The 23,501-nt window shown below is 41.5% G+C and overlaps 1 protein-coding gene across 2 annotated transcripts; it reads right to left on the reverse strand.

The window, feature by feature from the left end:
* Positions 1 to 604: 604 nt before the first annotated feature.
* LMLN (leishmanolysin like peptidase) lies at positions 605 to 22,255 on the reverse strand. Of its 2 annotated transcripts, none has more exons than XM_081188642.1 (17): positions 22,066 to 22,255; positions 17,610 to 17,707; positions 17,187 to 17,217; positions 16,552 to 16,634; positions 16,181 to 16,298; positions 14,025 to 14,200; positions 13,228 to 13,333; positions 12,430 to 12,524; positions 11,967 to 12,084; positions 10,550 to 10,657; positions 9,405 to 9,481; positions 8,279 to 8,389; positions 7,991 to 8,123; positions 7,268 to 7,427; positions 6,910 to 7,040; positions 6,299 to 6,512; positions 605 to 5,947 (listed from the first exon to the last, which is right to left on the reverse strand). In XM_081188642.1, the coding sequence occupies exons 1-17, from the start codon at positions 22,222 to 22,224 to the stop codon at positions 5,847 to 5,849; spliced, it is 2,019 nt and encodes a 672-aa protein (XP_081044768.1). In that variant the 5' UTR covers positions 22,225 to 22,255; the 3' UTR covers positions 605 to 5,846. The 2 variants fall into 2 exon arrangements, with proteins under 2 accessions (XP_081044768.1, XP_081044769.1); XM_081188643.1 differs by lacking the exon at positions 22,066 to 22,255 and adding an exon at positions 21,565 to 22,007.
* Between the last annotated feature and the right edge of the window lie 1,246 nt (positions 22,256 to 23,501).

The raw sequence follows: 23,501 nt of genomic DNA on the forward strand, positions 1-23,501 counted from the left end.
TTGTTGAGCCTTTCGTTAAAGACCTCCAGTGAAAGATTTAAGAACCTCCTGAGGCAGTGTCTTTAATTTCTGAAGCTTTCTTTCCCCTGAGTGATACATGTTTCAACTTGGATCTACTGAAGCCAAAAAAGCCTGTCTCGGTAGTGGAAATCAACTTGTGAAATTGAATGGAGTAGAACTTGGCAGGGAGGTCACTGTCAAGTCAAAACACTCCAGGTATCGTAGGACGTTTTGCCACAGTCTCCTCCTCCCTCCTTGGTGCCTCCCTTCAATGGCTCCACATCTTGTCCCATGCTTTCCTGCCCACTGCCTGCCTTGTTCTTTGTTGGCCTCCTTAGGATTCCTGTCTTTCCCCCGATTCCAACAGGGATGGGGGAGATCTGCCCCACCAGTTCCACTTCCTCTGCCCTGTTCTTCAAATCCTACTTCACCTCTGCCCACCCTCATCTTTCAGCTCTTCTTTCAGCTGTGTACCTATTGCTAGCTTCCCCACAAAGCTATGCTATCAGTAACAAACTGCTTTCCCTCACAGTCCTGAGGGAAAAATGTAAGCTCATGGAGGAAAATGCAGCTATGTGGAGCTTAAACACACATGGAAGCTAGGTCAAATTCCCATGAGGCAATTTAATACCTTTTGTTTACAATATAATTTAGGAATGAAATAATTCCCATGAGGTATCCCAAAGTGATATCAAAACAAAGTAGAACAGTACTGAAAAGTTTAAAATAATGGCATGCTTATCTCTCAACTGAATAATTCAGTTTTTTCGGAGCAGCTGCAGTGTATTCTACATTTCTCGCTACAGAACTCAATTTCTTTCTAGAAAGTGTGCGTTTTCTGTAAACAAAAAGGACCAAAGATTTTTTTTTAAAGACAAGGTTCTTTAATTTGACACTAATGCTCAAAGTGCTTATGCTAAAAGAATCTTCCACATATTTTAAAAATAATAAAATCAATTGCACATATAAACACCATACATAATCCAGCCTGAAGTCCACTCATGACAAGAAGTGGAAAAGAATAGTTCTGCATAAATAGTATGTTGTATCAATCGGCAAAGTACAATTTACATGTAAAAATCTATGTTGACATTTTGTACTACGGAGTGACAGACTGCACATATATACGGACTCTAACTGTATTACTGTTCTGAGTCATGATCCTGGTTCTCAAGAGATGTGCATCCGCAGACAGTTCTCTACTGCTCATCCACAGCTTATACTGGATTTTAAACTACCCAGCTATAAACTGTATAACATTCATAGAAATTAATTCAGATAAGCATAGCGTCTGCTTTGGCCCACATATGCAGAGATAGGTAAGACCCCCCCCCCCCAAAAAAAAACCAATCTATACCTTATTCAAGCTACACAAAATAAAATAATAAGATAGAATGTAAGTATGCTCTCATAAAACCCTCCCACGAGTTCAAGTTGGGAACCCGAAATAGAAAACAGCTCACTGGCATGGAGAAACTTGTCTAGATAAAATTAATATTTCAAGTAGGTTTATTTTGAGCATATCTGTACAATAACTGGGACCTAACACAATGAAAATATTTAAAATGAGCAGCTTTATGTAGGAGATCGCTTTAACATTCATTTCCTTCCTCATAACCAATATATGCAGCATTCTATAGTATCAAGTAAAACATAGGTCATATTTCCTTATGACATTTCATCAGAAAACATCTTCCCCTGTTTAGAATGACTGGTAGGCTAGTGAATGCCAAGATGGTGAGGAGTCTTGTCAGGTTAATACAGTAATGCACCTATTCTTTGTGTGCTTGCCAAGAAGAAGAAGAATGGTGGCAGTGTTATTTTGTACAGTCGTACCTTGGAAGTCAAATGGAATCCATTTCGGAAGCCCGTTCGACTTCCAAAGCACGGCTTCTGATTGGCTGCAGGAAGCTCCTGCAGCCAATCGGAAGCTGCAGAAGCCCCGTCAGACCTTCAGGTTCTAAAGAATGTTTGCAAACAGGAACACTCACTTCCGGGGTTGTGGCGTTCGGGATCCAAAACATCTGAGTACCTAGGCGTTCAGGATCCAAGGTACGACTGTATTTAGAAAAATTGTGGGTATTTAACTGGACACAACAGGTTTCTGTTGTGAGCCACCCTGTAATCTTCGGAGGAAGATTTAATTAATGATAGTATTAGTTGAAATGTAAATACAGTTTAACTCAACTGCATCTACTGATTTCTGTCCTGAGTCAGGGATGTGCTCTTATATTCTGTGTTTTGAAATAGTCTATGGCTTCCTACTGCTACTTTAGCTCTCTTTAAAAAACAAACACCACCCTGACCCATTTTTGATGAAACACTCAATCTCATTCTAATAAACTTGAAATCTCAATGCATCCCCAAAGAACAAAACGTACCTGAAACAGAGAGGCAGTTTTATAAAATTATTTGTTCCAGTGTGGGAAACATTATTCTACTGCAGAATCTAATCTAATTTGTCTAATCTGAGGCGAGAAGCAGTTAATACATTTTATGAATGCCTCAAGCATAGCATCAACTCCCAATGATCCTCTCATGATGAGATACCCTTTTGCATCTTGGAGTTGCTAACATGACACACATGCATACACGTGTACATACACGTGTACATTGTACCATGGGAAATTATTTGGAGAGGGAACGATTATCCTTTTTCCTCCCACGCATGATGCTCCCTTTCCAAAAATGCCACTCCAATAGAAGGCTTTTCTTTCTGCAGACTGCAGTTGCAAAGGAAGCTTAATGCCATTTTGGCTTGTAGGTGATATCTAAATAGATAGCTCTTGTTTCTCCAGCTGCATTCTTCAGGAAGATTGGTTGCTTTTCTCCCTGCCACAATGCTTGGGTGAGGCAGGGCAGCAAACATGCTTTTTGCCAAGCCTAATTTCAGGAGGAAGGGCGAGTGTGCTGCCCACAGCAGCTTCTCTGGTTGGCAAATGTGCCCAAGGATTTGGTGACCCCTGCTCAGAAAAATGTCCAGAAGCAGTTGAGATATCTACAATGGTAACAGCAGTGGTAGCAGACCTTGCTTCCTGCACATGAGATTGTTCTGTAACAGTAAAATATGTTTTAGATGTGTTTACCTTTGCTAATCAACCAGAATTTGTCTAACTCATAGAGGAGAATAGACTACTTCTATTTTAACTGAGGAGCATTTCTTTAAACACAGTAATCAATACCAGTCACATCGGTTAGGGCTGTGGATTATAAGTTGCTACCATGTTCTCAGATATAACTAGAATCTCATATTAAAACTGTATTTTGCTTTCGCAAGATGCATAAAAGCAACTAATAATAGCTGCATGCAAAGGCGCTGGAAGGTAACACAGCCAAATGCTCTCTTAAGTTCTGGGCTAACATATTTACAAACTTGCAACTTTTACGGGGACCTTTAGATATTTCTCCATTTCATTACATTATCAGAGGGACAAATGCCTAGCAGAAGAAAAACCGTTTCTCAAACAGGACAATGTTCTATTTTTACGACACAAATTCATTAACATTGGTAAAAATGCCTATACACAAAGTTAGCCAAAAAGTTGATACAGTGCAATTGTTTTGCTTCAAGACAAACAATGAGAAAAATGTTCAAGTATATAAAAGCATCCTTACAAGATGCTCTTTAAGTTCTATTATTGCACAGATAAGAATTAGTCTTCACTCCATGTTCCATGGAGCCATTTCCTATTAGTTGAGCTATAGATCTATTTAGAGAATTCTCATTCATATTCAAATTGGACATATTTAAAGCATTTCTTAACCCTAATATTTTATTGCTATTTCCATGCCTTCCCTCCCCCGCCCCCCACTTATTTAAGGCTAATGTGTGTAATATAAATAGTATATTTATAGTAATGTACACATATTCACATCACTGGAGGAAATCCCCTCTCAAATGCTTCAGTCAGCTTTCTCATGCTTCAGGTAGGAAGTAGTTTACTGACTAGTTGTATTCACACAAACCCTCTTTGTAAAAATAAGGTTTGTTTTAAGAAAAGAAATCTAGCAGGCACTATTAGAGCAGGGGCGGCCAACCTTTAGCTCTATTTGGACCCTTGACCATCCAAGTTATGGTCCAGCATCTGGTTAGCCGCAGGTTCGCCACTCCCAATGTACTTTCTTCAAAGAGACTGCATTTCTTGTTAATGGAAGAGTTCCCCTGATTCCACTCAAGTTTCCGATCTCACTATGCTGATCAGCCTGCTACCACTGCACACTTTTTGAGAGGACTGGAAGATTTAGGTAAGCATTTGCTTCTCCTAGTGCAGCACTGCTTTAAATGGATCAGAATGCTCAGCAGGACCAGGTGTGACCCCCTCCAGTCCCAAGACAAAACCAATTTGTGCCAGTTGCAAGAAAGGAAAGTTATCAGAACTATGATCCCTGAGGGTTTTTCAGTCTCACGGGAACAGATTCTTCATCTACAAGTTGCTCACTGACTGACTTTTAGCAATTTCCTGGTGGCACAAGCAGCATACTTAAAAAAAGAGGAAGAAAGTTTACAAGTCTTCATGTACCCAACATAATTGAGCTCAGCAATTCTTTCACCCAAGAAGCAGAATAGGGCCCCTGATAATAGAAACCCACATTTTGGCCCCAAAGGTGTTAGTATGGAATCTGTAAGTTTCACAGTTTGGTGTTGTTGTTTTTAAAAGCCCCCTCAAACTTAATTATGAATTCAGTGATTTCACTCTTCCTCTGGCCTACTCACCTAAGTGTGTGGAAAACACCCCCTAAGGACTGGCTGTATACCAGCATTTGAAGAAGGCCAATGCAGTGAAATGAACATTCATGAATGAGGGCTACTCCTTTCTTCAAATTACCTTGTAAGAAACTGAACATGAGTAACCTAACCCAAAACAAGTTTACTTAGGAATGTTCAATCCTAAACATGCTTGCTAGGATGCAAATCTTCCTAGCAAGTATGCTTAGGACTGAAGGCTTAAGTCCATTGAAATTACAGCATAATACTTTAGTTTAGTGGTTGGTCTTCAACAAGTTAAGGGGAGATTAAATATTTTCATTATTTAGAATATCAAAAGTGCATGATGTACAGCTATTGAAAAGTTCCTCCATATTCTGAGCAGCAGATACTTCAAAGAATACAGTGGTACCTCAGGTTACATACACTTCAGGTTACAGACTCCGCTAACCCAGAAATAGTGCTTTGTGCTTCTTATCCTTTGCTTCAGGATAAGAACAGAAATTGTGCTCCGGCGGCGCGGCAGCAGCAGGAGGCCCCATTAGCTAAAGTGGTGCTTCAGGTTAAGAACGGACCTCCGGAACAAATTAAGTACTTAACCCGAGGTACCACTGTATCTTCAAATCACCAGAGTGTACAAAGCAAATAACAGTTCTGGAAGCATCCTAAAGCTGTACCAAAAGGCTAACTCTTTGGATACATCTGCAAGAATCCATAAAGCCACACTAGGCTCAAGTTATTAGCAATGATGACGACTTATTTTCATGGCTTTTAAATTAAAGGAAACTCTGAGGTATATCTCTAAGGATGCCAAAAATTCTGCTACCAGTCTCAGAGAATTCTGCCTATCAAGAGTGCTCCAGACCAGTGGCAACATAACACTACTGACGTTTTTGATCCCCACAATTTGTTACCAATGTAAAAACAAAACTGTAATACTGGCACTTATTGAGATGACGCTGTAAACTTCGCCTCTCTCGGGATGGAGGCTGTTTCTCCAGCACCTTCTGCCTGTGATCAGCCGGCCTTCTTGCCACAAGGCAGGTGGAGATGTGTTTGCTCTTCCGGATAGCTGCCTTTGAGAAGAACTCAAATGGAGTGTACTCTAAACGTAGTCTATGGGGTAACCTGAGAGCCCAGTTTAACTCCATGCACAAAGAAGAAATCCAGCCAGTAGCGGAAGCAAGTTCGCCATCAATAGCCATAGGGTTACTACCAGGCTAGGGGAACAGGAACACAAATCTAAAATAAATGTTAAAATGGTATTAGCATAGTTTAAGTACTGTACTTCTGCAGATGCTGTTCAAAATAGTCGTTGACAAACAGGAATAGAGGCAGATACTCTTTGAGAGTCTAAACTTTCATTCATAATTTTTCCAAACTAAAGGAAGAGAAGGAGGGGGAAAGAGTTTTCCAAAGCCTAATTGTCTGTTTTGGTCCTGCTCTCCTCCTCTAAAACCACCGTAGTGTAAAAAAGAGAACTAGTTCTCCTGTTTGCTAGGAATATAATTCTGAAAATGCTACTAAGAACATCACAGCAAAACAAAACAAGAACTCTCTATTTCACTTAATGACTTTTGAAGGGTTGCTTACCAATAGATGTGAGTCTTGTTAAATTAGCAACTGGAGGAGGATCCTGCTCAGGTGGGCAGAAATCGCAGAAGTCTGAACACGCTGGGCAAATTAGGTTCCCAATATGTACCCATCCATTCATCTGAATATTCACGGTTAGGATTTGACCTGAGCGACTGCACAAATATGACTCATCCTTGACCCAAACAGTCAGCCCACGGGGAGAACAAGAAACCTAAGAAATAAAGTTGGACCAGCTAGATTATTGCAAACATTTATTTAATTTTTAAACCAAGTCTTTTAAGAGACATGTTGCTTGTAGTTGAGCTTTCAAAAGGAAAAGCTAGAACAATTTGTGAGTACCTTCACTTGTTTGCATGCAGATTTGGAAGATGACAGATTGTTGGTCAGGCCGTGTAAGAGGGTATCTGCTCACTTTAGAGACTTATACTGTTGGCATAAAACTAATGGGCATGAGGTAGGGAGATATTTTGACTTCCACATGACTATCTGGTCTAATAACAATTAGATACAAATATAGAAACATGTAATGACTAGTTAAGAGCAACAATGATTTCTAAACAACGCAACTTTACAAAATGCAACCTTAAACTAAGATCTCCTGCAGTTACCTGGTAACAGCCACTGCCCCAGTCAGGGTAACTGAGTTTCTTTCTGCATTGTTCCATAACAAAAGCTGACTTCTGAATGAGACACACAGAATTTGGTCCATATTTCTCTGCACCATAGTTTTTGAAAGGATCTAAAAAACCAGGAAAGCACTGTTAACACATACTGTGGACTGCTAACCAGCTTCAGACTGTGATTTCAGATCCTAGTTTCTGAGCCTGAAACAAGCTGGGTAGACTCAGATACAGGTGCAACATGACAACCATGGGTTATGCTAAAGAAGCTATGGGTTTCCCTTACATTGGAACCCAAAATTTCTGAAAGATATTAAAGGAGAAACTAAACACAAAACCAACTGACCTGGTTGATTTTCAAGTATTCTACAGTCTGAACTTCGCTGAAATTCACCACTTAAGTGCCAGCTAAATTCCTGACTGAACGGACAGAAGTCAGCAATTTCAACAGACCCACCATAATAAGGCAAATCTTCTGATGGTACCCCATAAAGACGGTCAAAATACTGCAAAAGATACAGTGACAGAGGCAGCTATAAAGGTAGAAGAAGCACAGTCATATCATCACCATCACCATCACCATCACCATCACCTGGTAGTAATAGCAAACTTTTACAACAATGGCAGAAACCCACATTCCATACATTGTATTCATGTTAAAGAGAACCAAAGCACAAAGCTATAGTTGCTACTGCCATTAATAATTTTTATTTTAGAAACAACAGTATTGCTAAGTACTGCACATACAAGTCTGCTATGCACGATAAATGCATTCTCTTTTGACTGTGTGTTGTCTGAACCCTAAACTACGGTTAATCTTAACTATGGTGAGTAGAAACAAGCCAGCTGCTTAAACTATGATTTAAAGTTGACTTGTTTCAACAAACTACAGTTTGTATGTGATCCGACAACAAATCAAACTGAATCTAAAATGGAAGCAAAAGCTTCCAAATTCTTCCTTGTGGTTGCACTGGAAGAGGAGGAGGAAGTGCCCAGCCCCTCTGCTTGTTCTCATGTCTGAATGAGACTGGTGGTTCATAGACTTCACATAGAGTCACACCCTTTATACCTGATATTCCTGAGGCAGCTGTTGTGGGAATTTCTGTAAATTGCACACTGCCACTGCTCTTTGGTCCTGTCTACAGGTTAGCTGCAATGGATTAGTCCGCAGAGTGTCACAATATGGATCCACCAATTCTTTCCTGTGAATAAAGTTGAAAACCTCAATAAGGGAACTGTTAAAAAAATTTTATACAACACTTAACAAAAAAACCAGTACTAACCAGACAAACATTAATAGTCTATTGCAATGCCAGTGGCATCACATACCATGCAATCTAAAGAAACGTATTCTTACCTTCTCCTCTTATGATCAATCCAAAACTTACAGCTTTTCATCACAAAGTCACAGCCTTTATCTCTGCCCCAATCAAGCTTTTCTGCCATGTTGTAATTGGCTTTATACCAGCTGTAAACATATGTTGAAACAGAAATGCTATTATTACACTTCTGAACAGTCAGCAAAAAGTTATTTCAAAGCTCTTGCATGTGTTAATCAAGCTACCCGATATGAAGCATTTCCTAATGCAGGTAGGGTAACTGAAAGAAAAGGCAGATGCATTTCCACAAACAGGCACACGTATTGTCGCCTCCAAGATTGCTGCTCCTCTTTTGGCTTAAGAAGCGAAGCCAAAAAATGGAATTGCTCTTCTCCTTCAATGAAGGAATAAACAATGGAGGGGGGGATTTCAATAGCTAGAGCTAATGCCACTCTAAGGTAATTCAAATCTGACTAGTTATTGCCAGCCTTTTCCATCCCCCATTATCCACCTTCAACTGGAGGGAAATGCTCGAGAATTACAATTAGTTCAGGAGTATCCTTAATTTGAGGGATGCGGGTGGCGCTGTGGGTTAAACCACAGAATCTAGGGCTTGCCGATCAGGAGGTTGGCGGTTTGAATCCCTGCGATGGGGTGAGTTCCCGTTGCTCGGTCCCTGCTCCTGCAAACCAAGCAGTTCGAAAGCACAAAGTGCAAGTAGATAAATAGGTACTGCTCCGGCGGGAAGGTAAACGGCGTTTCCGTGTGCTGCTCTTGTTCGCCAGAAGCGGCTTAGTCATGCTGGTCACATGACCCGGAAGCTGTACGCTGGCTCTCTCAGCCAGTAAAGCGAGATGAGCGCCGCAACCCCAGGGTAGTCTGCGACTGGACCTAATGGTCAGGGGTCCTTTACCTTTTATCCTTAATTTGACTCTACAATTTCACATTGCACTAGTAGATAAATGGAAAATGAATGGAGAAATTTTGATTTTAATTTCATGTCAGCAACAATATCAACAAAATTATTTGCATAGAAATGTTGCATTGTTTCCAAAGCCTAAAATTCAAACACCTCCAACTACATAAGTTTCTTAACTATGTATTTAAGATCTCTCCAAACAAGGCATATTTATGAGAAAACCAAAACCAACTATACATCCTTACCCAGTGTCTTCCATTAATGCCAAAGTGATGCGGGAGAAGACTCTGTTCTGAGTGTGCGATCCAGTCATAGCTTCATTCTGAAAGTAACCACCCAAGAAACCAGTAAGCTTCATGAACAGGAACTCATTCCTCGTTTTGGGGTTGGGGAGAAGAAAGAATGTGTACCTATGGGCATAAACACTTATTACATAGGCCCAGTTACAGATAGGTAGCCGTGTTGGTCTTCCATAGTCAAAATAAAAAAATTCCTTCCAAGAACTAAGTTAGTTCTTGGTATCAAGAACTAACTTAGTTGGTCTTTAAGGTGCTACTGGAAGGAATTTTTTTACATAGGCCCATTAATTGTTTCTAACATTTTATTGGCTATTTCATTTAGGATCCCTCCCCATGAAACGGTCTGAAGTGATTTACATGTATGTGCTATCCCTGGGCCAATTCAGGTAAAGTCTGGGATAGTCTTCAACTCCACTTAGGAGGCTTGATGGTAGAGGATTCAATAGGTGTTTAAAGCCAGTGAAGAAGGCACCTCCTGGGTTTATAATGGTGTGCTTTCCAAAGGGTAGGCACTACCACACTAGACATCTAATTCCCACACTGTATGGGACAGGCTTCCTGATGAGCTGATATCTGCAGGAGGCCCTCTCATCACTGTAAAAGTCTATAAGTTGACTACAGAATGAGGAGTTGCATGTAGTCAAACACTAGGGGACTGCCCTAAATTGCTCCTCTGGTACTGCTCATTTAAAACAAATGGTAAGAAATGGCAGAGTGGAAAGGTAAAGACAAATGAAGACAAAGGTAATAATTACAATATATATTCTTTATATATTCAATATATATTATTTATAATGCATGGTATTCTTTCACAAAGCAAGCTGTACTGCTCCTCTTTTAAAAACTGTTTTATACAATCCCATTTTATCTAGATTGCAGTGACTGCCCAATTAACAAGTTCTAAGGGAAAGATTAAATAAATATTTGATGATGGGGGAGGGAATCTTTCCAGTGATAAATCCTACTTCTAAACTTTCATCAATCTGTCGTCCTGGAGACAAAGTATCCAATATCACAAAAACCTGCATTTCAGTTTATGATCACCTCGCAAAAAAACCAATAGCTACTGTATTATAATTAGCTGTACTGACCTCCAACAATCTCTTTTCCCAATGATTGAGCTCTGTACCCATGCCACCTTGATTTTCAAGTTCCATCCCCTCTAGAAATTGACATCCAAAGTGTTTTCGGGCCTCCTCCTTCAAAAAGACGCACCAGAAGACCGCTGTCAAAATAATTAGCAATACCCTTCCTTGAGAATCAAAACTAACCCCCACCCCCACATATTTTAAGTTCCTAGGAGGGGCTTCCTTCATCTTGCACAGATTTCCAATGAAAAGGGTCCCCCAAATCTTCTTCCTATATGTGTTGAAATGTAAGGCTGCTATCACAATGTGGTTCACATGACTGGCAAGAGGCAGCCATGCTGGACAGCAGAACAGGCAGGCAAGCAAGCAGTGTGGGTGGCAGGTGCCCCAGGCAAGATGTTTGGGAAGAGAGGCGCTTCATAGAGGGATTTGCCCAGCAGCTCCCTGAAGTGCTTCCCCTGTTAAATACAGCTGCAGCAAGTGTTAATGGAGGGAGGAGGCACTTTAGAGAGTGGTTTGGGGCAAAAAAAGCCCCTCCTTTAAAGCTTGGGGTGAGGGGAAGGGCGAGATGTAAAGGGAGGAGGGGTTACATATACATGAAGAAGGGAGGATTGTCAAAGGGGTTGGTGGGCAGGCGAGGTTAGTGAATGGAACGAGCCGGAGATGGAAGCTGCTAGTAAGAAATACTATTTAAAGTTCATGAAGCCGAGAATAATAATAATAATAATAATAATAATAATAATAATAATAATAATAATAATAAAGTTTAAAAATTAGTTCACCTATGTGAAAAACATAACATGTTCTGATCTCATAAAACCCATAATTTAAAATCTTCAGAATGATTCGGTTATTTGAATCACTTGGAGGATAAAAAGCATATGTGACAGGTAGCTATGCAAGCCACGATGTGAACAGGCTTTTGCCCAACTTCCTTCCGCTTTAGTAGGCTGAAGGAATACAAGCAGCAACCCAGTCTGCTGAAGTTTTGTGTCTGTGCTGTGGCTTCATGCCACTCAGGTTCTATGGTGGCATGGTGGCAGCTTCCATGCACAGCTTGAGATCTTTCCTTTAGGTCTCTCATTTCTTTGAACTGATATCTTTGGCACACCTGCGATATCCGGAATCAACCCCACTCCCATGTCTGTGGGTGGCCTTGTTCTGGTGCTCTAGTAGTTGCAAAAGGGCCAGCCACTTTACTATTACAAGGAGTGATCATTTTTCTAATGAGAATTATTCCTTTTGACATGCATTATTTTACCAGCAAGCAGCTTGCCAGGGATACTGGGAGTAAGCTATTCCTATAATTCTCAAAGTGCTAGATAAACCTCCTAAAGAAGGCAAGGCAAATTGTGTAGATGTCCTTATCTGAGGAAGTTAAGTTAGATTTATTCTGATAAAAAGTGAAAATGATACTTACAACTACTTTAGGAGTTATCAGAAGGAATACATTGTGAAGCAGTTTCTTATTGCCCCGTACATCCCATAACCGCACAGCGCTATTTACTACTTTATTGCTCCATTGATATACACCAAGGCTGTAAGGAAGGCAGACTGAATTAACTTGACTGGCAAGCAGAATCAATTCTAAATATGATCAACAGGCTGATATCAGCAAATGTTAAATGCATTTCAAAAATAATAATATTAAACATGATAACTGTGAAGCTCATGACAGCTGGCTATGAAAGAGGACATGGAAGAAAAATCAGCCAAGGAAACAAACCAACCGAGTCACAAGGTATTAAAATGTTGACAAAGGAATTATTTCGCAACTATGTCACATCACTTCCTTCAACAAAACTACATAGATTCATAAAGTCCAACATAGATTTCAATATATACATAGATTCATAAAGTCCAACATAGATTTCAATATATACCTTTCATTAAAGGGTGGCAATCCATTTTGAGATGGGGCAGTCAAAGGATTTCCATCATCATCACGATAAAATGCAAACAGCCCAGCAGAAAAACCCTTTAAGGCAATGCAAAGTCATTTATATTATTTATCATCAACATAAGAAAACATGTTTTGCCTAGAAGTTAACAAACCTCAAAACAACAAAAAAAAGTTGTCTGAAAGTAAAATAAACATACAGTGTAGGCTAAGTTCACATCTATGTCTTTTGGAAGAGAAACAAAAACAAATAATTTTTTGCACGGCACAACACAAAGATGTTGCTGGTATTTTAAATGAATGCAACAAATAACATATCTATGATGGGATGATTAGCTGCTTGTGCGTAAAATCGTGGTCCCTCAGAGTTTGTGCAACTCCACAAACCTCTGTGTGTGACAGAGCTCCTCAAACATGTCTGCCCTAGTCACTCGTAGATTCCGACAGTGGTTGTCTGCGGAAGCGCTTCCAGCATAGAAGCTCCTTAACGGAAACGCGTCTTCTGGACTCACGACGTGGCAGCTTCCGGCGAAGCATGGGTCTCCCTATGGGAGCTTCTGACACCTCCCCGCTGTTCTCGCTGGACGTGTCCCTGATCCCTCCCTCTTCCCTGCTAGTTCCTGCATTTGCTGCTGCGTCTCTCTCCGCATTCATGAGACCTTCCTCCAGAGACCCCTCTCTCCCCCTGCTGGTCCCTGCTTTCGCTGCTGACTCCCTCCCAGCCTCTGTGAGCCCTTCCACCTCCCGTTCCTCCGATGGCAGTTCCCTGACAATATCTTACCAGTGCATGAATGATTTCATGTTTCACAGTAGACAGCATGCCAGCAAATTCTTGTGCTTGGGTTGAAATCATATTCGGACAAAGATTAGCATACCCTGCAATTGGTCTGGGAAATAATGAAAAATATATTTCTAGAGAATAAAAACTTCACCGTCTTAGGAACATGCTAAGCTTAATAAATGAATACAAACAATGTGCACTCAACAACAACCAAAAATCTAAATTTAGAATGCTAAAGTGCGTAAGCAATTGTAGTTTCACCATTTACACAATGGGCAGCAGAGTGAAACATGCTTTCACTCAACCCCCATCTGACCACAAATTAAATAGATTTTGATAATGGTATTGCTAGTAAAATCTCTTAACAAAGAGAAGCAAACAATAGAGATGAAGAGTGCAACATCTACTTTAGTAGGCGATTCTTCTAATTTCATGATTCAGGCTACAAACACAGGCATCTACTGCTCAAAAAAGGAAATTAGAATAGACAATTCTAGCCTAAAGATATTGAAAAATGGATTATTTCTTCTTCTTTTTTCTTTTCTTTTTTTCTTCTTTTTCTACTTGTTTAAATGTCTGGTTTTTTGTATTTTTTATTATACTGTTTTTCTTTTCTGTAAAATCTCAATAAATATTTTTTTTAAAAATAGAATAGACAATTCTAGTTCCATTAAGAATTAGTCATTAATTTGAGCAGCGCAGTTCATCTAGTAAACTGGTCAGTTAAAGCCACCTTTGGAAGTCATTACACCAGCACACTTAGAAATGAAAGTTAATTTGGAGGGGGGAAATGTTACCTGTCCATATCAGCTTCTAGTTGACAGTATGCTGCATATGCAATAATATTTTCTTGGCCACACCTTTCAGTAGTCAGAGCACTAACATATAACACGAAGTCAGCATCTCGAACCCCTTCTTGGTCTCTTACACCAACAGGTCCACAATCCAGCATTTCATTACACGCCCTACATTGCTGAGACAATAAATTCAGAGGAAATTCATTTCAAACAGACATAATTTAACAACTGTCTTCAGTCTAACAGAAGAAATTTGGTAACCAACTGCTCAGAGTTGGGGCACTGAAATCAACGGCCATGACTAATTTATAGAATCATAGAATTGTACATTTTGAAGGGACCACAAGAGTCATCTAATCCAACCCCCTGCAAGGCAAGATTATTTTGCCCAACAGGAGGCTCAAACCCACAACTCTAAGATTAAGAGTCTCATGCTCTACCAACTGAGCTAGCCAGCCATTTAATAGGCCTGCTCTGAGCATGACTTAGATACAACCCATCCTCATTTCTATTTTTCTGACGGAAGACAGATATTAAGACAATGATTTGCCACACTTATGATTGATTTTGTAATACTGCTCACAGCCAATATCCAAAGGGTATAGTTGCACCTGATTATTTTTTAAAATAGCTTTTGAAAGCTATACCCTCCCGGAATCCACAAATGCTTTTTAAGAGCCCAAAGTTCAGAAAATGGCAAGGTGTGTGAGGACCAAATGATATTGAAATAGAGAATGACATTAATGAATGCATAATCATTTCTTCCAGTTTTTCTTTTGGAAAGCTCTCATGCCTACTACACTGTCTTCCAATCCAGAGACATCCTTCAAATTGTGAAAGTGAGGTGTGGTGTGTGTGTGTGTGTGTGTGTGTGTGTGTGTGTGTGTAGCACATAGCTGTCAACGTTTCCCTTTTTAAAAGGGAAATTCCCTTATTCCAAATAGGATTCCTTGCAAGAAAAGGGAAAAGTTGACAGCTATGGTGTAGCATCTGAAGATGCTGTAGTACATGATATTGTGACATCTTATTATCATTGCCCATATGTAGATTGTACAAAGCACATCGTCTACTATGGTCTACATGCACTGTGGTTAGCCTTAATATCTGGTGCCAGAGAATTTACACTGGGCAAGATATATGATCACTCTTGATCTGTTCAAGGTTTTTAAAAATGCAGCTTTCATCCGGTTTATCCAGCTGTTTTGTTAACTCAAGGAAAACTAAGGAAGTAAACACTGAAAAGTGTAATACAGGGACTGCCCAAAACTTATTTTATTTAATGAAACTGAAAAAAACCATTCAGGTCCATTTAAAAACAAGACATTAAAACTGAAAGCAATTTTAAAAAGTAGCCAAGGTCCATCAACATAATATACTTTTGAGTGTTACTGAACCCCACAATTTCTCTGCACTCAAGCTGAAAATTCAATCCTCTCACCAATCTGTTGAACTCAGCTCCTAGTCCTCTCATCCCTGTTGATTCACAACATTATTTGCTCTTCTTAACTTCACTTCGCTTGATGCCACTGATTGATTTGCCTTGATACCACAGTTATGTACCAAAGGAAATGGAATCTTCTCATTGTGATACTATAACGGGATTTAAGATTCTACCCTTGCAAGTGACGACTGGCACAGTTGACTCACAACTTCTGTTCAGAAATTTGCTACTTATAAGAGCTGCTATGTTTTTTCCGGCCAGGGATGTTAACTGTGGATACATAGTGCAACCATTCTCATGTGCTAAGAATTAAGATATTTTTATTTGTCCAGGAATTTGGATCATGAAGTGTTATTTGTGCTACAGAGCTTTATTGCTGCTCTCCATTGAATTTCATTTGTTCGGTTTAGGATTGGTTTTATTATGATTATAGTATTATATAATTGTAAGCTGTTGTTGTAAGCTGCCCTGTGCTCCATTTTGGACAAAGGTTAGGGTGTAGATCAATCAGATGAAATCAAATAAAAGCAAATCTTGCTCAAAGGAACATGTCCCAGTTGTTTCTTTAAAGTCCTGCCCTTACCTGCCCCTCATGTATGATATCAGGTGCAGGGCAGGTAGGCATGGCATATTGAAAATGAAGGATGCCTGGAAGGCCATCTTCGAACCATGAACTGGAAGTTCCCCACACCTGGGCCGCCGAGGACTGAATTACCTGCAGGTGTTCCTCAGGAACTGTGACTGGACCACACTTTGTATATTCTGCACATGCCTTTCGGCAGTATCGGTGAGGGTCATCTTTCTTCCTTAAATATTCATTTGTTACACACTGTCTTAAAACAAATCAGAATTACAGATTTAGTTATCAATGAAATGGATGCATAGAATAAAGCCACATAACAGAGAAGCTAGGTATACCAATGTAACCAAGTTAATTTACTTATCAGAATGGAATTACTCTTAGTGGGGGTTTTTGGGTGGATGGGTGGGTGGGTGGGAACAATTCTGATCTACAGGCAGAATATAATCTTAAATACAGATTTATGTTGACATTTACTATTAAACAACACTAAACCATATACATACCTGCTTAATAGAATGGTACCAGTAGGTTTCCGTACTTGAAATGTCTTCTCCAAATAGGAAATAGCTTGCGGGAAAAGCTTATTCTAAATGTGCAGAAAAGAAAAGTCTCTTTACACCAAAAAGAGAGAGATATGAAACTAGATTCTAAAGAATGAAGTCCCAAGTCTCACTTACTAAGTATATTTTCACAGCTTTGAACTGAATGAGATAAGCATAAAGAGATGCTGATTTTATTGTATTATCAGACAATACTCATGTATCCTGAACTTTAACAAAATCTGCAGCAAAACCCTGGCTAGTGCTAACACCACACTTATCATTTCTGTAGTTCTTAATGCTGCTTTTGGTTAAAGTTGCCAAGGTAAGGAAGAGTGGAAACTGCACCAGAGAGAGAGGAGGAGGGGAAAAGTCAGGTTGCTCCTGATCACATAGCCGTGGTTAGGAGAACACACAATGTGAGGTCTGCACAAATTTCAAAAACAGTTTCAGATATGGAGCAGGAAAGCTGGTTAGAAAAGTTAGAATACCACTTGCAGTCACGGATCATTCAGACCAGTGGATTGGCGCAATTCAACTAGAACTCCTTTCAGCAATAGACATGACTGACATACATGCAAGAAGGAAGAGTCACATACCTTTATAAGGTGCTTTTTTTCAGGTGGCAATCTATGAAGAAAGAAAACAGTAAGGGGAGGGAATTGTTTCTTTTCTATTTGTATGAAATACTATCATCAACCAATCACTTTCCACCTATAAAACCAGTTACTCCAGACTCAGTCCTGCAACACAAATCTGTCCCCCTTAGCTACGTATTCCCTATTGCCTTGCCTACTTGTTTGGTGAGGAAAGCAGAAGGGGGACAGGTCTTCCTAGCTATCAGCTAATTCTCCAGTACAGGTAAGATGTCCTCAGGTTGGGCATGAGCTCTCTCTAGTGCTTGAATGCAGGAACTAAAAACTGAAGGCATCTCCACATGTGCGGAGAAATACCTCTCAGGTAGGACCAACAGCCCCTTCCCACTCAGAATAAGAATTTTAGAAGGCTGCCATTATACTTACTCCTCAATACTTTTGTCATATACTGTCTTAATTCTTAGTTGTTCATCCACATTTCTCTTTATAACACGATTTTCCTTAAGATAAACTTTATAGATAACCTAAATAAAGAATAAATAGATTTGACTCAACAAATAACATGTATAACTTTTTTTCAAAAAATATAAGAAACAGATGCATCTATCAGATTTATTTACTAGTTTCCTTTGCACACACACCCTTTACTATAAAGTTCCAGGGTTATAACAATAAAAAACAGTAATAGAAATGACACGGCTATTTATTTTGCTTGATGCTGAGAAAGCATTTCACAAAATATATTGCTGGGTTCTTTTTGTTGCTTTGGAAAAGTTTGGGTTCCCTCAAGAGCTTATGAAATAGATTATTTCATTTGATTAAGAGAGAGGAACAAGTCAAAGCTGCCCTCTTTTTTTGATATTCAGTTTGTGTCTAGAACTGGTATGTGTGCAATTAAGCAGAAAGACAAATTCAGGGCTTTGTACACGGACAAGTAGAATTTAAAAATGGCTACATATACAGATTATGTTTTTTAAAAAATTAGGTCTCAATAATCTATATAAGAATTAATAAAAATTATTAATTTTGGTGAAATTTCTGGCTATTTGTTAATCAGTCAAAATCCAAAATAATGCCAGTAGGCACTATAAATCTATGTAGTTTATGTGCTAATTGGTAATTTTGTTCATGCCACGGTTGTAACATATTAAAGCTCAACTAATGCCTATGAGGGGGAGGATGTGGCTTGCTCCCCTCCCCACTTTGGGGAGTGTGTATGCGCATCCTGGCTTATAAAAGCTAGCCGGGAAGGACTGGGCGATGGGCTTCATGGGGTGGTGAATGCTTCCCTCCATGAGGGAGCCTTCCCAGACCCGCTGAAAGAGGTGGTTATTAAACCGCTTCTTAAAAAACCAACTTTAGATGCGGCCACGATGGCCAACTATCACCCAGTCTCAAATCTTCCATTCTTGGGCAAGGTAATTGAGCGAGTGGTTGCTGAACAACTCCAGGCACGCCTGGAAAAAGCGGACCATTTCGATCCCTTCCAGTTGGGATTCAGGCCTCATCATGGGACTGAAACTGCCTTGATCGCACTGGTTGATGATCTCCGGCGGGCTAGGGACAAAGGTGAGAGCTGTTTCCTAGTTCTGCTGGATCTCTCAGCGGCGTTTGATACCATCGACCATAACATCCTTCTGGACCGTCTTGAGGGGCTGGGAGCTGGGGGCACTGTCATACAGTGGTTCCGCTCCTTTCTCCTGGGCCGTGTTCAGAAAGTGGTGGGGGGGGGGAATGAGTGTTCAGAGCCCTGGGCTCTCACTTGTGGGGTGCCTCAGGGTTCTGTCCTCTCCCCCATGCTTTTCAACATCTATATGCAGCCGCTGGGAGAGATCATCAGGGGGTTTGGGCTGGGTGTTTATCAGTATGCGGATGATACCCAGCTCTTCCTCTCTTTCAAATCAGAACCAGTGAAGGCGGTGAAGGTCCTGTGTGAGTGCCTGGAGGCGGTTGGAGGGCGGCTAACAGATTGAGGTTGAATCCTGACAAGACAGAAGTACTGTTCTTGGGGAACAGGAGGCGGGCAGGTGTGGAGGATTCCCTGGTCCTGAATGGGGTAACTGTGCCCCTGAAGGACCAGGTGCGCAGCCTGGGAGTCATTTTGTACTCGCAGCTGTCCATGGAGGCACAGGTCAAATCTGTGTCCAGGGCAGCTGTTTACCAGCTCCATCTGGTATGCAGGCTGAGACCCTATCTGCCTGCGGACTGCCTCCCCAGAGTGGTGCATGCTCTGGTTATCTCCCGCTTGGACTACTGCAATGCGCTCTACGTGGGGCTACCTTTGAAGGTGACCCAGAAACTACAACTAATCCAGAATGCGGCAGCTAGACTGGTGACTGGGAGCAGCCGCCGGGACCACATAACACCGGTCTTAAAAGAACTACATTGGCTCCCAGTACATTTCCGAGCACAATTCAAAGTGTTGGTGCTGACCTTTAAAGCCCTAAACGGCCTCGGTCCTGTATACCTGAAGGAGTGTCTCCACCCCCATCGTTCTACCCGGACACTGAGGTCCAGCTCTGAGGGCCTTCTGGTGGTTCCCTCACTGTGAGAAGCCAAGTTACAGGGAACCAGGCAGAGGGCCTTCTCGGTAGTGGCGCCCACCCTGTGGAATGCTCTCCCACCAGATGTCAAAGAGAACAACAACTACCAGACTTTTAGAAGACATCAGGGAAGCTTTTAATGTTTGATGTATTAGAGTATTTTAATATTTTTTTTTGGAAGCCGCCCAGAGTGGCTGGGGAAGCCCAGCCAGATGGGTGGGGTACAAATAATAAATTATTATTATTATTATTATTATTATTATTATTATTATTATGCGTCCTTGGGGCGGTGTGTTTCTTGTCACTGTTGCATATTGCTGTTCCCCTGTAGCCGTTTTTCCTTGGCATATGTGGCTGCCAGCTGCAAGTGTGGGGTTGTAATCACTGTTTGGGAGTGCCAGTGTGTGCCTGTGTGTTTGTTTACAGTTTCATGCTGGGGCATGCTTTTGGTGCATATGTGTTGATGACTGGTCATGAACAAGTAGAGCAGGTTGTGTATGCCTGGTGGAAGGTGGCAGGTTTGGCTGGTGCTGGCAGGGTTATTATACATGCCGTGGGTCTCTGTGTCATCTGGCATGTAGGCACAGCCTCTTGGTGGGGGGGGGGAGGGGCAACAGCTGGATGAAGAAGTTTTTACACCACCAGCAGATCACTGGTGGCCACAAAACATGGCAGAGTCTGGAAGTTGTTTCGGATTATTATTATTTTTACAAACTTTACTGAAAACTTTTAGAACTATTACCAAATAACCTGTTGTCTTCCAGGACAAATGCATGTACAGATGTTAAGTCCTGTATGGAGCCATCTACATGGCATCAAAGCAGACTTTAAAAATATTTTCCTTTACAGATTAAGCTCACATTCACAGGCTATACATCTATCTAAAACAGAGCTTTCCAAACTTTTCATGTTGGTGACACACTTTTTAGACATGCATCATTTCGTGAAACAGTAATTCAGTTTTGCATCATTTCGCGAAACAGTAATACAGTTTTACTAGCAAACCAGAGGTTAAACTAACCCCTTTCCAGCCCCAAGAGGAGCATGGGGAGTGTACCTACACTGCAGCCGACACACTAACGTGTGGTGACACACAGGCTGCTGTGATTGAGACGGAAAAGAGATTCCCGTACAGTACTGTTAATAAACAATATAAATGCAGACCATATGGAGTCAAATCCATATTTATTTATTTTTGTTATTCCTCTTATCACCCTCCAATGATGAGCTGAGCATTACATAAATGCTATATTCCACACATATTGCGTCCAAGTTTCTATGGTGGGAGGGAGTCACCCCCCCCCCATTGGAAGCAACTATTTGTCTTGTTGCTAGGAGTCTTACAGCTTAAACTTCTCTGTTAGGCCATAATCCTATGTACGCTTAATTAGGAGCCAGGTCCAATTGAATACACTAAAATAAAATCACATAAACAGGATAAGATTTTCTATTAAATCCATTACCACTGAAAATATCAAGCATTTTTACAAACCAAGTTTTTTGTTAGAGAAAAGTAATGACCATGGGATCTTAATGGGTGGATAATAACAAAATAAATAATACGATTATTTCCATTTTTAACTTGTGCTATGGGGTGGTTTTGTATGGGGTGTTTAAGTGCATCATTAGTTTAGACGTCAAGAGAATCATTTGTGCCATAAATGGTGGCAATAGTACTGAGAAGAATTAAAGAACAGAGCATAGTGGCTTCCTTCAGAAAGAAAAATAAGCCTAGCTTCTAATCTCAGTATTTTGTCAATTGGATCACCTTGGCTTTCTACAATAAAGCAGCAGAATAGGCTGAGTCGCCCAAAACAACGGGAAAAGGACGTACCTACCCCGCGAGGTAAATACCAAAACTGTAGAGCCATTTCCCTGCCTTTAGTCTAACATAATGACAAAAAATATCGGAGCGGCACGGCTTAAAGCTATTTTCCCATAGCGTTTCGCGGTCCTCCTTAGGAAAAATAAGTTGCTGGGATGCGTGGAAGAGACAACCGGCACCAACCAACAGGTTACTGCTTTGCTGCAAACCGCGACACGCATCGGCATTCCCAAACGAAGGATCCCAAGGAAGTGGAGGAGCGGAGAGTTTTAAATCAGATTTCCGAAACCGGTCCCCACCATCCTCACTTGCATTCAAAGCAGGAACTTTTACGAGCACAAATGCGAAAAACAGGCAGAACAGGCGGCCGACAACGCTGCAAACGCGGCAACCGACGGAAAGATGCGCGGAAGCCAAAGGCGAGTCCTAACCATCATTGGCATCCGCAGGTTGAGGCGGAGACCCCGTGTCGCCCTCTTACCCCCCCCCCCCCGCTTCCAAAGACCCGCCTCACCTCCCTGGCGCTGGGGATGCGGTGGTGACACACAGGGGCAGAAGCAGCAGAAGCTGGGCCGCAGCCAAGCAGAAGCAGCACCGCGAGGGCGGCGGGGAAAGCGGAGAACGGCCGGGGAGAAGCTTGCAGAGCCCGCCGCCTCTTCGCTCCGGCCGCCATCTTGACAGCGGCCTTCGCTACCGCCGCCTCTCCACGGGCAAGGTCGGTTCCCCCTTCCCCCGCGAGCCAGTAAGAGAGCGCGGAGCTGAGAGGAGAGCGGTCCTATTGGTCGCACCTCTTTACGGGGCGGTGCGACAGCATGAAGAAAGGAAAGGAGAAAGGGCTGGGGGGGGGGGAGTCCGTGACGTCACGCCCAGTACTGCAAGCCCTCCCAATTAAGAAGAAGGCGGGGAAAACCCTGCCGCCGCAGCCTGATTGGATATCACTCTAAAGGGTAGGACGTAAACTGGCTGGGAGGTGGAATGAGGCATAAATATTCGCAGGGGTTTGGAGAAATTAGGTGAAAGCAGATTTAGAGATGTGAGGCGCGTCTGGTGCGCCCCGTGGTTTCTGGGACGGGGAATTCGAATTTGACGAGGCTATAAATTAGTCAGTGCCTCATCTCTCAAATTCGAACTGAGGAAGGGAAAAAAAAAAGAGTAAAACTCATTCGTCACCCTGAACGTCAATTACAGGATTGCTTTTATTTTTTTTTAAATTTCAAAAATAGGCTTATAACTGGATTTCCATGACACAAGCATTTAATTATAACCAAGCACAATTAAAATAGGCAATAAAGTAACCCCATTATGACAATGCAGTAGTTAAAGCAGGAGATTTGGGCGCATGCAGGTGTAAACAGGTGTACCTTCAATACTCTTGTATTCTAGTTAGCAGTGCGTCCCATAAGAGCGGTGTCATCAGGAATAAAGGGGGTGGAAGCTGCCATATTTGGGAGGAGGTTTTGCTTGTGAATTGATTCTACTGAGTGTAAAGTGTTAAGGTCACAGATCTGAGATATATTTGGACCTCTAGGCAGGAGTTTTCATTCATCATCTTTCTTTGTCTTTCTTTAGTTATGGTTCTACATTTTGAAGTTTTGAAGCTCACTGGGGACCCAGAGGTTTTCAACCTTTTTGAGTCCATGGCTCCCTTGACCAACCACTGTACATTCTTTCTGCGGCATCCCTGTGGGGCTCAGGAGCCCAGTTACGTCACCCCTGCAGAGCTGGCAGCCTCTCACTCTTTTTCAAACACCCTTTCTTGTGGAGTCTTCCCTCAGCCTCATCTCTTCTCCTTGTGAATCCTCTGGGCAGCTGCTGCTGCTGCCCCTGGTCTCTGAGTTTCCTCCCCTTGCCCCAAAGAGAGGTGCCTCTTCACACTGCCTCACAGAGGCCTGGGAAGAAGATGCCCTCAGTCTTTGTAGTCCAACAGAGACAGGGCAAAGGTGAATGTGA

This window comes from Podarcis bocagei (assembly GCF_964188305.1).
Source record: "Podarcis bocagei genome assembly, chromosome: 1".
Classification (NCBI taxonomy): Eukaryota; Metazoa; Chordata; class Lepidosauria; order Squamata; family Lacertidae; genus Podarcis; species Podarcis bocagei.